This window comes from Lithobates pipiens, unplaced genomic scaffold, assembly GCF_037356315.1.
Source record: "Lithobates pipiens isolate NorthernLeopardFrog02 unplaced genomic scaffold, aLitPip1_a1.2 Scaffold_16, whole genome shotgun sequence".
Taxonomy (NCBI): domain Eukaryota; kingdom Metazoa; phylum Chordata; class Amphibia; order Anura; family Ranidae; genus Lithobates; species Lithobates pipiens.
The window spans coordinates 24,320,253-24,335,726 of NW_027507748.1; the positions used below are offsets into that span (position 1 = coordinate 24,320,253).

The 15,474-nt window shown below is 46.9% G+C and overlaps 1 protein-coding gene across 4 annotated transcripts in view; it reads right to left on the reverse strand.

Annotated features, from left to right (window-relative positions):
- Positions 1–15,474, reverse strand: part of CFAP44 (cilia and flagella associated protein 44) — a 98,379-nt gene that overhangs the window by 11,635 nt on the left and 71,270 nt on the right. For all 4 annotated transcript variants that reach the window (XM_077479686.1, XM_077479685.1, XM_077479684.1 and 1 more), the window contains exons 31-34: positions 14,155–14,285; positions 12,122–12,238; positions 2,395–2,596; positions 731–891 (exon numbers count right to left, since the gene is read on the reverse strand). In XM_077479686.1, the coding sequence (XP_077335812.1) occupies positions 731–891; positions 2,395–2,596; positions 12,122–12,238; positions 14,155–14,285 (611 nt within the window). The remainder of the gene's footprint in view (positions 1–730; positions 892–2,394; positions 2,597–12,121; positions 12,239–14,154; positions 14,286–15,474) is intronic.

Sequence of the window (15,474 nt, forward strand, 5' to 3'; positions counted from 1 at the left end):
AGTTCCAGAAAGTAACAGGTAGTCCATGGTCCTTATTAAAGCGGAGGTCCACCCTAAAGTGGAGCTTCCGCTCATTGGAACCCTCGCCCCCCTCCGGCGCCACAATTGGCACCTTTCAGGGGGGAGGGGGGTGCAGGTACCTGTACAGTACAGGTATCTGCACCCACTTCCGGCATAGATATCTGCAGAAGGTACGCCCCTTTCCGCAGAATCTACGCCCCTTTCCGAAGGTCCCCCGCTGCCTGCTGGGAAACACACGGATCCCAGAGACAGCGCGGACCGTCCTTATTGCGCAGTGCGACTCGCGCATGCGCAGTAGGGAACCGGGAAATGAAGCCGCAAGGCTCCACTTCCTGATTCCCACACCAAAGATGGCGGCGGCAGCACCCGAGAGATGATCGAGAGATCGGCTTCGGGTGCCGACATCGCGGGCGCGCTGGGCAGGTAAGTGTCATTATTTTAAAAGTCAGCAGCTGCAGTATTTGTAGCTGCTGGCTTTTAAAAAAAAAAAAAAAAAAAACGGCGGACTCCCGCTTTAAGAATTACAAAATGTAAAATATAAAGGTGTTTTTATGAATGTTTCTCGCATCTTGCTACTTTGGAAACAGGTATCAGTGATGATCTCACAGTTTTTGAAGTCATTAAGGTACAAAATAGTGTTACAGACGCATCAAGATATGAAGTGACAAACTATTGGCCAACATAACAAAGTCCACGATGACCGTCTTACCTCCCACTCTGCTATCTCCTGGTCCATTTCCTTCTGTCTTTGTGACGATTTCATCTTCAGCTCCTCCAGGGTGGTGTTCACAGACAAGGTCTGTAGAGCTTCAAGGTCAACCAGACGACCAAACTTCATCATCATCTGCTGACAGCACTTCTCCTCCAGGCCTGACAAATGGAAGTTATTTGAAGTTATTTTCTTATGCCGTGTACACACGGTCGTTCTTTGCGATTGAAAATGTGCGATCGGATCATGTTGACGGAAATTCCGATTCTGTGTGGGCTCCATCGGCCTTTTTCCGTCGGAATTTCCGACACACAAAGTGTTAGAGCAGGATCTAAAATTTTCCAACAACAAAACGTTTAAATTTCGATCGTGTGTAGACAAATCCGACGCACAAAGTGCCACGCGTGCTCAGAATAAATTACGAGACAAAAGCTATTGGCTACTGGCCCGTTTATAGTCCCAACGTACGTGTTTTATGGCACCTCGTTCTGAACGATCGGATTTTCCGGCAACTTTGTGCGACCGTGTGTATGCTAGACAAGTTTGGGCCAAAATCCGTCTGAAGAAATCCGACAGATTTTGTCGTCGGAATGTCCGACCGTGTGTATGGGGCATTAGAAGAAACAATTAGCAAAGTCGGTCCAGGAAAAAGCACCACCACCCCAAGACAAGCATCTGCAGCTTTTATATATGGGCATAACATGGACCTGTTTGGTCAGGAGGTTGAGTTATAAACTAAAGCGAGGCGGGGGAACTGAAGGCTCCTGAACAGGGGAGACCTTCTATCTCAGTGATGGAGAACCTTGGCACCCCAGATGTTTTGGAACTACATTTCCCATGATACTCATGCACTCTGCAGTGTAGCCGAGCATCATGGGAAATGTAGTTCCAAAACATCTGGGGTGCCAAGGTTCGCCATCACTGTTCTATCTCATGTCTGCTGGATGACATATCACAGTAGAATCACCATTTAAAGTGGATAATGAAACCTGTTTAACACATCTGGGATTCCATTCTAATAGCACATCTGGATGTCATTTTAAGGGCTACAACAAAATTTATTGTCAAGACAAAATGTTCTGTCGAACGGGTTTTCAAAACTTCCATACAGTATGAACAAAAATCTATGTATGCTCAGCTTAAGTTTTGCTGTGGCTCATCGGATCTAATGCCACGTACACACGATCGGAATTATGGTCGCAACGTTTTCTAAGGTCTGATGGTTTTTCCCGACGCAATTCCGCTCAAGCTGTCTTGCCTACACACAGTCACATCAAATTCCAACCGCCAAGAACGCGTTGATGTACAACACGTACGACGGGACTAGAAGAAGGAAGATCAATAGCCAGTAGCCAATAGCTTCCGTCTCGTAGTTGAATCTGAGCATGCGTGAGTTTTTGCGTGTCGGAATTGCATACACACGATCGGAATATCCCATAGAAAGTTTTTCCGTCAGGAAAATTATGAACATGCTCTCAATTTTTTGCTGGCGGGAATTCGGCCAGCAAAATTCCGATGGAGCATACACACGGTCGCATTTTCTGATGAAAAGTTCTCATCGGTCTTTTGCTGGCCGAAATTCCGATCGTGTGTACGTGGCATTAGAGTGGATCACTGGATCGACTCATCTCTACCATCTGTACCTCAAGGCGTTTAGAACTCACCCTCGATTTTACTCTCCATCTCCTTGCGTTCTCGGATCAGCTGCTTATGCTGCTCTCTGGCCTGCTTATACAGCTCCCTTTTCTCCACCTTCTCCAGATGCAGTTCTTTGATGCGATGCTGCAGACTCTCTAGGGAATGGTTGGTGAAGACCAGGGCCTGGGACAGGTCACTAGGAATCTCCCCGTTGATCATGTAATCAACCTGAACAAAGGACACATAAAGTTCAGCAGAGGGTGGAACACCGCTCAAGTATAGTTGTTAATCTGAAATCAATCCCAGGCGCGGGCCCTGGCTCGCCACCGCATAGACATGAAAAAGTGAAAACTGGCCGCACGCTGTAGATAGCAGCCATAAAAGGCCCTTTATTCCATAACATGGGACAAACAGCACTGGGATGTGCAATACAGTTAACGCATTTCACACTAAAAGTGCTTAATCATGATTATGGTTCTGATTAAGCACTCTTTGTGTGAAATGCGTTGACTGTATTGCACATCCCAGTGCTGTTTGTTCCATGCTATGGAAAAAGGGGACCTTTATGGATGCTATCTACAGTGTGTGGCAAATTTTCACTTTTTAAAGGACACATAAAGTAACTCATTTAATTGGGGTAATAACCCAAGACAAGCAAGGCTATTGGGGAGTAACTACAGGAGTTGCAAAGGGTGCGATTACTACAGGCCCCCTGAGGGACACAGGTGAAGAGTACAATTTAAATAAATGAACAGTTGACTTGAATGCAGATACTGATCTCCCACTGTAATCGTTCACACATTGTACGCTGTTTTATTTAAAGGGGTTGTAAAGACAATTATTTTTTTTATTATTAAATAACAAACATGTTATACTTACCTCCACTGTGCAGCTCATTTTGCACAGAGTGGCCCCGAACCTGCTCTTCTGGGGTCCCTCGGTGGCTGTCTCTGCTCCTCCCTGCAAGAACTAACCACCTTCACGCGAGCTCTCTCGTATGGTGGTTAGTTCTTGCGGGCGCATTTCCGTGATAGGGACGGCGGCTATAGCCACTCACTGTATCAATCAGCCCCGCCCCCCAGCGCACCGCGTCATTGGATGTGATTCAATCCATCCACTCTAGCCAATCAACGGCCAGGCTGAGCAGCGTAGAGGACATGGGGGGCAAGCGCAGCAGGTGAACGGCCTCAGGTAAATAAAACGGGGGGGGGGGCGGTATTGTTGTATTTTTTTATGCATTAAGGTAAAAAAACGCAAACCTTTACAACCCCTTTAAAAAGCACTGACAATTATACAACATGGACCTCTCATTTCGGTCCATACACCACAGAAGCTTACAGTCTAACACCTCCAGTGTAGTCAAACAAACATATTTTTATTATAACTGGGCCGTTTTGGCTTGTGGTCTACTAAGGAGATCCCGGGCTCTGTTCACTGAGGGGAATCTAGGAATGCGGTAAAGTACCATTTGGCGTTTTTTTTTTTTATGTTTTTGCAGTTCACTAAAAAAACGCTACTAAAATAGCACATTTTGGGAAGTGGTAGCCGGTGACTCTAACAAGCAGTAAATAGCTGGTTTTTAAGGAGTGGGCGGCCCCGCTGGTGTCCATAACAACCAGAAACTGTCATGGATGGTAAGAAGCAAGCAGTCGCCGTGTCCTTAACAACCGTAACTCATCTGCTATCAGCAGGGTTTCACACCGGCAGCGGAATGTAAATAAAAGAATTGTCGGCATTTAAAAATGTAAAAAGAAAAAAACAGCATGAAGACATCGCCCCCCCCCCCATACATACCAGGCACTTCAGGTCTGGTACAGATTTTAACGGGACTGCCAACATTTTTTAAAGAAACAGCGTGGGGTCCCCCCCAAAATCTTTTTCAGACCCTTATCCGGGCATGCAGCCTCCTAACCATACCAGGCCACATGACCTCAATGTCAGGGCTGGGCTCAGCCCTTCCTTCTCTGAGCTGGCCGCTCAGCTGTCTGCTAATTGCCAGCTCCTAAATCTCCACAGTGACTCACCTATTGATGATATCCTGCTCATCAGTCCTGCCTACTTAAGTCGTCCAGTCCAGATGTTCTCTGCCTTCGCCTTGGTCACATCTCTAGAGACGCTCTCCTGTGTTCCTGTTAGAGACTTGCTTGGCTGACATTCCTTCTGGCTCCAGATCCTGCTTGCTGTTCTACTACGCTCATCTGAGGCTCCCTGACGTTTTGACTTGTCTGACTATCCGTTCCGGTTTCTGAACTTTGGCTATGTTTTGATTACGTTTACTCTGTTTTCCTTTTTTATTATTATTAACCACCTCCCGCCCGCCCTATAGCCGAATGACGGCCGTAGAGCAGGCGGGTTCCTTCGCTTGGCCGTCCCTGGACGTCCTTGTGTTTGCTTCCGCAATGCGTGCCACCGGGGGCGCGCATCGCGGAAGTTTTGTATTCACCGTGTCTCCCGGAGACAGGCAAACACAGATCGCCGTGAACGGCCAATCAAAGCGGCCGTTCACAGCGCGATCACAGCTGCCAATGGGAGATGATCTCAAATGTAAACATATGAGATCATCTCCCATTGCCGTGTCTCTCCCTCCTCACACAGAGACAGCGTGTGAGGAGAGAGAGGATCTGAGTCAGCCCCAGTGCCAACTGTCAGCCCCAGTGCCATCTGTCAGCCCCAGTGCCATCTGTCAGCCCCAGTGCCAGTGCCATCTGTCAGCCCCAGTGCCAGTGCCATCTGTCAACCCATTGCCAGTGCCATCTGTCAGCCCCAGTGCCATCTGTCAGCCCAGTGCCATCTGCCAGTAGTGCCAGTGCCACCAGTGCTACCTGCCAGCGCCAGTGCCACCTGCCAGCGCCAGTGCCTGCCGTCAGCCCCAGTGCCGTCAGCCCCAGTGCCGTCAGCCCCAGTGCCGCCAGTGCCAGTGCCACCTGCCAGCACCAGTGCCACCTGCCAGCGCCAGTGCCATCCGTCAGCCCCAGTGCCGCCAGTGCCGTCAGCCCCAGTGCCGCCAGTGCCAGTGCCGCCAGTGCCACCTGCCAGCACCAGTGCCACCTGCCAGCGCCAGTGCCATCCGTCAGCCCCAGTGCCGTCAGCCCCAGTGCCGTCAGTGCCGCCAGTGCCACCTGCCAGCACCAGTGCCAGCGCCAGTGCCATCTGTCAGCCCCAGTGCCGTCAGCCCCAGTGCCGTCAGCCCCAGTGCCGCCAGTGCCGTCAGCCCCAGTGCCACCAGTGCTGCCAGTGCCACCTGCCAGTGCCACCTGCCAGCACCAGTGCCACCTGCCAGCGCCAGTGCCATCCGTCAGCCCCAGTGCCGTCAGCCCCAGTGCCGCCAGTGCCACCAGTGCCACGTGCCAGTGCCACCTCCCAGTGCCAGTGCCACCTGCCAGCGCCAGTACCATCCGTCAGCCCCAGTGCCGTCAGCCCCAGTGCCATCAGCGCCAGTGCCGCCAGTGCCACCTGCCAGCGCCAGTGCCACCTGCCAGCGCCAGTGCCATCTGCCAGCCACAGTGCCATCTGCCAGTCCCATTTGCCAGAGCAATTAGCCAGAGCAAATAGCCAGCACCATCTGCCAGTGCCAGTGCCATCTGCCAGTGCCAGCCCCAGTGCCATCTGTCAGCGACATCTGCCAGCGACATCTGCCAGCCCCATCTGTCAGCCCCATCTGCCTCCAGTGCCATCTGCCTCCAGTGCCATCTGCCTCCAGTGCCATCTGTCAGTGCCACATGTCGTCAGTGCCACGTGGGGTCACTTTGTGGGCATTTCCATTGTCCTGGTGCTCCAGGGCCTTCAAAACTGTAATAGGTGGTTGAGAAATAAGATGTGTAATTTATGCTCCTAGAACGCCTGATGGTGCTATTTCAATATTGGGCCTCTGTATGTGGTAAGGCTGTGTAAAAGTCTCACACATTTGGTATCGTAATACTCAGAAGGAGTAGCAGAACGTATTTTGGGGTGTCATTTGTGGTATACACATGCCATGTGAGAGAAATAACCTATTACATTGAAAATTTTGTGAGAAAAAAAAAAATCTTCATTTTGCAAAGAATTGTGGGAAAAAGATGACAACATCAAAAACCTCACCATGCATCTTAGTAAATGCCTTGGAATGTCTACTTTCAAAAAAGGGGTGATTTGTACTTTCCTGACTTGTTCGGGTCACAAGAAGCGAGATAGGCCACCAGTACATCAGGTGTGATCAATTTTGTGCGATTCGCACCACAGCTTGTAGACTCTCTAACTTTCACAAAGACCAAATAATATCCACTAATTTGGGTTATTTTTACCAAAGATATGTAGCAGTATAAATTGTGGCCAAAATTTATGAAAAAAAATTATAATTTGCAAACTTTTATCACAGAAACAAAGAAATATGCATTTTTTTTTCAAAATTTTCGCTCTTTTTTAATTTATAGCGCAAAAAATAAAAACCCCAGAGGTGATCAAATACCACCAAAAGAAAGCTCTATTTGTGGGAAAAAAAGGACACAAAATTCATTTGGGTACAGTGTTGCATGACTGAGTAATTGTCATTCAAAGTGTGAGAGCACCAAAAGCTGAAAATTGGTCTGGGCAGGAAGGGTGTTTAAGTGCCCAGTAAGCAAGTGGTTAAACAGATTTAACTGTATTTATGTCTCAGTCTGATTCATGGTTTCTGACACTCAACATGGGGGTTGCTTTGGGGCAGGGGGGGCCTCCCCCCACCCCAAAGCACCTTGTCCCCATGTTAATGGGACAAGGGTCTCTTCCCCACAACCCTGGCCGGTGGCAGTGGGGGTCTGAAGGCCTTATCAGAATCTAAAAGGGCTCGGCTCCAGCTCCTCAGCAACCAGTTAAAATCAAGTACATTCCTTAACTATTGCATGCCTGGACCAATACTTAAAAGGGAAGTAAACCCTTCCAAACAACTTGGACCTATAGGTAAGCCTAGATTAAGGCTTACCTGTAGGTCCAAGCAATATCTCCTAAACCTATATGGTTTAGGAGATATTTGCCCGAAAATGGGCACCGCTGTCTACGGCGCATGCGCCGTAGACAGCGGCGCGCAGGCGCACTAAATGCGGCAAATCCAAGAATGGATTTGCCAAATTTGTCGACTCCCGTGCGCATGCGCGGGAGTGACGTCATCGCGGCTTCGCCGTATGACAGCAACGGAGCTGCGAGGCGCGACTCCCGTGCGCATGCGCGGGAGTGACGTCATCGCGGTTGCGCCGCTGTCATTGGTCGGAGCTGCGAGACGCCACCAGCAAGATGGACGCGGCGGACTACAGGGATCAGCGGCGACTTCGCTGGCTCCTGTGTCAGGTAAGTGACACATAATGAGCTACTATGCGATGCATAGTAGTCCATTATGCTTTACCTTTGCAGGGAAAAAAAGAGGAAGTAAACCCATCAGGGTTTACTTCCTCTTTAATTACCGCATGCATTTATTTTTTCCTTTTGTGAATTGACTTTAATGCTGTTTTATGCAGTATTTACCAAGTGTTTTTCCTTATTTTTTATTATTTTTATTATATACCATATGAAACAAAAGTGAACTGACAATTTCAGGATCACATGTGGTATTTGGGAAAAATTTCCTAAGAACCGCATGTGATCTGCTTTAGTAGATGGAGCTCATCATCACCAACTGATAAAGTTGCAAGTAAAAGCACAGAAAATCAAGTATTTTTAAAGCTTACTTGCAGCATTTTGCCATTCCAGAACATTTTTTTGTTGACTTAAATTGTGCCTGTGAACTTTCTAGAACATTTGACTACCCTAGGAGGAGTCAATTCCTGGCTACAGAGCCAGGACAAGGGGTGGGCAGAAGGGGTAGTTTCCCAGGGCATAGTGGTAGAAAGGGGGTGCCCCCTTACTGCACACTGCAGATCTGTTGGCACACTGACAGCTGACACAAAAAACACACCATGCACGTGCAACTGCCTTCTAACTGCTAGAGAGCAAGCAATTGACCATGCATGTGCAGTGCAACCATGGGCAGCTGGTGTAAAGGGGGCAGAGAATGGGCGCAGGGCAGTACACCTATTCTATGTCATGTGGCAGTTGGTGAGGGGGGCACAGTTCCGCATTCTTGCCCTGGACAAACCTTGTCCCAGTACTGCCTGGCCAAGCTCTTTTGGACCCTCCCCAGGGTAGAGCAAAAGATCTCCCCCACCACGGTACTCCGTACCAAAATCCTCTCACTGCCTTTGATAGGAGCTCCATCTGACAGTGTCGCTATGGCAGCAGTCCTGGACCGAATACAGTCGCCGCTGTGCAACCCCCCTCACTTCACAAACAGTTTATAACACAATTTTTATTTTTTATACACTTAAAATGTCATCATTCATCACGGTCAGCTTTTATCATCCAACTTTTATTTAATTTTACTTTACTATATTCATTTTATTTATTTACTCTTTTAGATTCTGATCTGTGGCCCATATGTGCATACCTCATACTCTGGCATTGTGATGTGGCTGTTCGCTTCTCCCATTGGCCGCTGTTTCCCACTGCCCCTTCTCCATTCCTCCATGTTCCTTGGAGAGCTATGGCTTAGGGTGAAGGGGATGTGTACCCGCCTCAACCCCGGGGGAGACGGCTCATTCAGTGCCACCATCCTATTCCCTTTTTGGGTCTGTTGGGTTATTCATCTGAACGTGGCCAAAGGTAATGCATCTACTTTTAACACCTGCTCTCTTTTGGAAAGCAATGATTTTTCATTTGAGACTGTGACCGACCTATTTACTTATTTATTTCATCTCTTTATTTAACGATTTTTGATGCATCCCACTCCTGATGATTGGCTGAAATCGCCATGAAACGCGTAGAGTCCATACTCAGGGATGCCAAGTCAAGTTTGCTACAATCATGAATTTCTTTTATTCATTTATAGTTATATTTATTAGGATAACCATGTTCACCTGCTCTGTATATCCATTCAATTTTTAATTGTGATTGCTTGTACCAATTATGTCTATCCATTATATACATTAATTATGTCAACATGATTATTACTACAATTAATTATGCTTCTTTTTGCATGACCCATGTATTATATATTATGATACATTATATATACCTACTATCTAGTATTTGTATTTAATTTATTGGATTGATTAGCAACCTTCTATGGGTATACAGATTTTCCCCACAGGGACAGTGACAATTAATTAAATTTTAGGTATCCTAGACCATTTCAAACACATATCCATGCCTCATTTAAAGTCCCATAATCCACTTTTTTCATTTCCTTTTATTAATACAGGGATGGAGGCATGCTTATGTTGCATTGGGGTCCAAATAGGTCACGTGCTTTTTATTATACCCTAGGAGGAGTCAATTCCTGGCCACAGAGCCAGGACAAGGGGTGGGCAGAAGGGGTAGTTTCCCATGGCATAGTGGTAATAAGGGGGTGCCCCCTTACTGCACACTGCAGATCTGCTGGCACACTGACAGCTGACACAAAAAACACGCCATGCACGTGCAACTGCCTTCTAAGTGCTAGAGAGCAAGCAATTGACCATGCATGTGCAGTGCAACCATGGGCAGCTGGTGTAAAGGGGGCAGAGAATGGGCGCAGGGCAGTACACCTATTCTATATCATGTGGCAGTGGGTGAGGGGGGCACAGTTCCGCATTCTTGCCCTGGACAAACCTTGTCCCAGTACTGCCTGGCCAAGCTCTTTTGGACCCTCCCCAGGGTAGAGCAAAAGATCTCCCCCACCACGGTACTCCGTACCAAAATCCTCTCACTGCCCTTAATAGCAGCTCCAGCTGACAGTGTAGCTATGGCAGCAGTCCTGGACCGAATACAGTCGCCGCTGTGCTTTATCTCTTGCATGTTGACATTTCACATGCACTGGAGACTGTTACTGAGGTCACATGATGCGAGCAGCTAGCTGCTGATGGGATGTTTGAGCTGTTGCTACGACAAAATGTTTCGGAGGCCTTGATAAACTAGGCTACATCCTCTGAAACATATTGTCATAGCAACAGCTCACACACCCTATGTGTGCATGAGATCAAGCACAGTGGCGACTGTATTCGGTCCAGGTCTGCTGCCATATCTACATTGTTAACTGGAGCTCCTATCAAGGGCAGTGAGAGGATTTTGGTGCACAGTTACTGTGGAGAGGAGATGTGATTAATAAGCTCTGATTCATTTTTGCTTGTGAGTGCATTTTTATCTAGTTTTTATCATAAAATAAATGGTATTGCACCAGAGCCTGTGTGCTCTTCTCTCTCGTTTGTGAGTTCCTAGGTCTAATCTGAATGCTTTACTCTACAATGATTACCAAACTTACACCCCATCCCCTTCTTATACTAACAAATTGACCACTGACCTCAGTGTTACCCTTGAGCCTAAGGAGTGAGACCAAATCTGAAGCCCTGGAAACAAACTACAAAGTAATATACCAATGGTATCCAGTCCTCGCCAGGATAGGCAAATTTATCCCCAACTATGCACCCTCCTACTTTAGGGGCTGCACAAATTTAGGACCCTACTTGCACATCTGGTGGGCATGCCAGGCTGCCGGTGCATTTTGGGACAATAATTTTGGAACCTTCTTGGTTCCACTATCTCCCCAGACTCAACCACAACACTTCTCAATGGATGCCTGACATCACTGGTGCACAAATCAAGGGTTCTACAGTAGAACTTCTACTGCACATCCATTGTTCCCCAGATGTCTCCTCTGCCCTTAAAAGCATTTAATCACACCCAGATCAGTGTGATCAGATACTTTCCATATTAAAAAATGGTGCTGTTTACACTACGGGAGACTGAAAGTGATGAAAATGCTCGTCACTTTTGGTTTCTTAGATCATAGAGCTGATCGGAGACCTTTTGGTCACCCACAAGCTCTGTGGTAAGCCGATAGAACTGCTAGCTTTCATTCCAGGCTTGTTGGTGGGATGGTAGAACTTGGAGAGGCACCGGTGAGCAGTGGGGGGGGGGGGGGGGGGGGGCGCCTGTAAAAGCCATCCAGCGGCTAATTAGCCATGGTTAAAGTGGACCTGAACTCAAAAAGTCAATATTTTCTATCTTACATGTCTAAGCAGCACTGTGAAATTTTTACTTTTTTTCTTCAATTCCTTCTTGTTCCTAGACACTCCTGTTCTATAGTCTCAAAGCTGTATCTGCAGTGAGATCATCTATGGCAGGGGTAGGGAACCTCGACTCTCCAGCTGTTTTGAAACTACAAGTCCCATGAGACATTGCAAGACCCTAACAATCACAGGCATGACTCCTAGAGGCATGATGGGATTTGTAGTTTCAAAACAGCTGGAGGGCCGAGGTTCCCTACCCCTGATCTAAGGCAATGCTGCTTCTGAGTGCTAGTCTCCCCAGATTTGGTGATGTCACTACTGTTCTATACATTCTGCTTACTGTTCTCCTTGCTGGAGAGGAAGCTGTACCTGTGCAACTGCAGTGCAAGGATCTCCCTGCTCCTGCTACATTCATTTTGAGGATCTGTGCTTCCTGCACCTTTTATTACCCCACCAGTAATGCGATCACCAGTCATCAGGCAGGCAGCTCTGGCATGAGGAAGAAAAGCCCTGCCTCTAACAAGATGGCCGCCTCCGCACAGAGAAACAAAGATCAGCTGCAAGGAGAATACAGGGAAAACCGGTGACTAGTCCTTCATCCTCTGCTTGCTTATTTGGGCACAGCTTCCACAGTACAGGTGCTCTTCATCCAGAACAATTCTTTCCAGGACTACACTGTGCTCAAGCGTGTTAGGGAGGGATATAGGAGGGGGAAATATGGTACCTGGTGTAGCTTTAAGGGAACAACAACGTGTAGCTCATTGAGCTTCTGCTGCTTCTCCCTCTGGAATGCCTCAAGCTCCGCCACCGCCGACTTCAGATTCACTTCGACTATTTTCACCTGACAACGAAAAAGACTCTACATGTTACCAACTGTATGTATTTAAATAGAACTAGATTATAAATAGACCTACTAATAATTATTATATCTACAACTCACAGTACATTGGCATGATAGTAGGAAGAAAGCTGCTAACATTGGTGCAGTGAGAAGAATGCTCCTTACATTGGTGATCAGTGGGAAGAATGTTCCTTACATTGGTGACCAGTGGGAAGAATGTTCCTTACATTGGTGATCAGTGGGAAGAATGCTCCTTACATTGGTGATCAGTGGGAAGAATGTTCCTTACATTGGTGATCAGTGAGAAGAATGTTCCTTACATTGGTGATCAGTGAGAAGAATGTTCCTTACATTGGTGATCAGTGGGAAGAATGCTCCTTACATTGGTGATCAGTGGGAAGAATGTTCCTTACATTGGTGATCAGTGAGAAGAAGGTTCCTTACATTGGTGATCAGTGGGAAGAATGTTCCTTACATTGGTGACCAGTGGGAAGAATGTTCCTTACATTGGTAATCAGTGAGAAGAATGTCCCTTACATTGGTGATCAGTGAGAAGAATGTTCCTTACATTGGTAATCAGTGAGAAGAATGTTCCTTACATTGGTGGTCAGTGGGAAGAATGTTCCTTACATTGGTGATCAGTGAGAAGAATGTTCCTTACATTGGTAATCAGTGAGAAGAATGTTCCTTACATTGGTGATCAGTGAGAAGAATGCTCCTTACATTGGTGATCAGTGAGAAGAATGTTCCTTACATTGGTGATCAGTGAGAAGAATGTTCCTTACATTGGTGATCAGTGAGAAGAATGTTCCTTACATTGGTGATCAGTGGGAAGAATGTTCCTTACATTGGTGATCAGTGAGAAGAATGTTCCTTACACTGGTGATCAGTGAGAAGAATGTTCCTTACATTGGTGATCAGTGGGAAGAATGTTCCTTACATTGGTGATCAGTGAGAAGAATGTTCCTTACATTGGTGATCAGTGGGAAGAATGTTCCTTACATTGGTGATCAGTGGGAAGAATGTTCATTACATTGGTGATCAGTGAGAAGAATGTTCCTTACATTGGTGATCAGTGGGAAGAATGTTCCTTACATTGGTGATCAGTGAGAAGAATGTTCCTTACATTGGTGATCAGTGGGAAGAATGTTCCTTACATTGGTGATCAGTGGGAAGAATGTTCATTACATTGGTGATCAGTGGGAAGAATGTTCCTTACATTGGTGATCAGTGAGAAGAATGTTCCTTACATTGGTGATCAGTGAGAAGAATGTTCCTTACATTGGTGATCAGTGGGAAGAATGTTCCTTACATTGGTGATCAGTGAGAAGAATGTTCCTTACATTGGTGATCAGTGGGAAGAATGTTCCTTACATTGGTGATCAGTGGGAAGAATGTTCATTACATTGGTGATCAGTGAGAAGAATGTCCCTTACATTGGTGATCAGTGAGAAGAATGTCCCTTACATTGGTGATCAGTGGGAAGAATGTCCCTTACATTGGTGATCAGTGGGAAGAATGTTCCTTACATTGGTGATCAGTGGGAAGAATGTGCCTTACATTGGTGGTCAGTGAGAAGAATGTTCCTTACATTGGTGATCAGTGGGAAGAATGTTCCTTACATTGGTGATCAGTGGGAAGAATGCTTCCATTACAGATAGCTAAAAAGATCTTTAGTGTAAGTGGTAACATATCTGAGAAGCAGAAATTGCTCATGGCTCAAGAAATCTCTAGCAACTTAAAGAGCAACTCTGATTGAGAAAGGATGTTATAGTGTAACATGATATAGACCTAGGTTCCAATTTAAGGCACACAATTTTCTGCACACATCTGATAAAAGCAGATAAGTTTGGTATAAAAGACATATACTGTAAATATGAATGTTGTGAAGTCATATCACAGTCCTAATAAACCACCTTTTTGGCCAATGTGTCATATTCCTTCTTCAGATTATCAACAAGTTTCTTTTCTTCTGCGAGGGCCTCCTCAATGTCCAGCCGCTTTTCTCGCAGTTGCAAGGTGTTGTCAAACAGTTGGGGGTCGCAATCTGTACAGGACAGAAAGATGGTGAAGAAATAAACATGGCTGACTCCAAAAACAATTATAACAGTGGCGGCAGCCCCTCCATTAGGGGTGCCTGGGCACCGCCCCCTCTCTCACTCCACCCCCTATATGCATAACGAATAGATTCATGCATAGCATGAATCCAGGGCTGGTGGAAGGATTCCCCCCCCTTGGCCCCACCCCTGACTCCACCCCATTTGCCCTGCCCATGTATACCCCACCTTTTTAATGAAGCACCCATCAAATGCAGCCCACCAGCGCCCATCAATGTTTGCTTATTTCCATTCATTCGGGAGTAAGGACACAGTCCTCCGCCGCCACTGCGCCACTATGTGCGAATGGAGCGGCGGCTTCCTGCTGAGACTCAGTAGCTTGCTGCAGAGAGAAGAGAGTAGGAACACCAGTGGCCGGGCACCCTAGGCAGTAGTGCACTCTAGGCGACTGCCTAGTTTGCCTAGTGGTAGCACCGACCCTGCATGAATCTATCCCATCCACGACCTATCTTCAGTGTTCCCGCTGAGGGAAGAAGGTTCTCATCGAATATTTTACAATACATGGCCCCGTCCATTGGCGCTTCAGTGAGGAAAAGTCAGCCTGTACCTTTAGCAGAGAAACGGCCCAAGCATTAGGTTTCCACCTCCGTGCTTGACTGTAGGGATGGTGTTCCTAGGGGTCATAGTGAGCATTTTTCTTCCTCCAAACACGGAGAGTCAAGTTAATGCCAAAAAGCTGAATTTTGGTCTCATTTGACCACAGCACTTTCTTCCCAACCCTTCTCTGAATCATTTGGATGTTCATTGGCATGGCTGTACAAATGCCTTCTTGAGGAGAGGGGACTAACTGTGTTATGCCGCGTACACACGAGCGGACTTTTCAACATCCAAAGTCCGAAGGACTGAGTCCATCAGACTATCCGATCGTGTGTGGGCTGCAACGGACTTTTGACTCGCCAAAGTCCGAAGGACTTGAGAATATGGAACATGCTTCAAATTTTTCTGAAGGAACTCCGCCGGACCCGGTCCCTTCGAAAAAATTCGCTCGTGTGTATGCTACTCCGACGGACTAAAACCGACGCTAGGGCAGCTATTGGCTACTGGCTATGAACTTCCTTATTCGAGCCGAGTCGTACGTCATCACGTTCGAATCCGTCGGAGTTTAGTGTGATCGTGTGT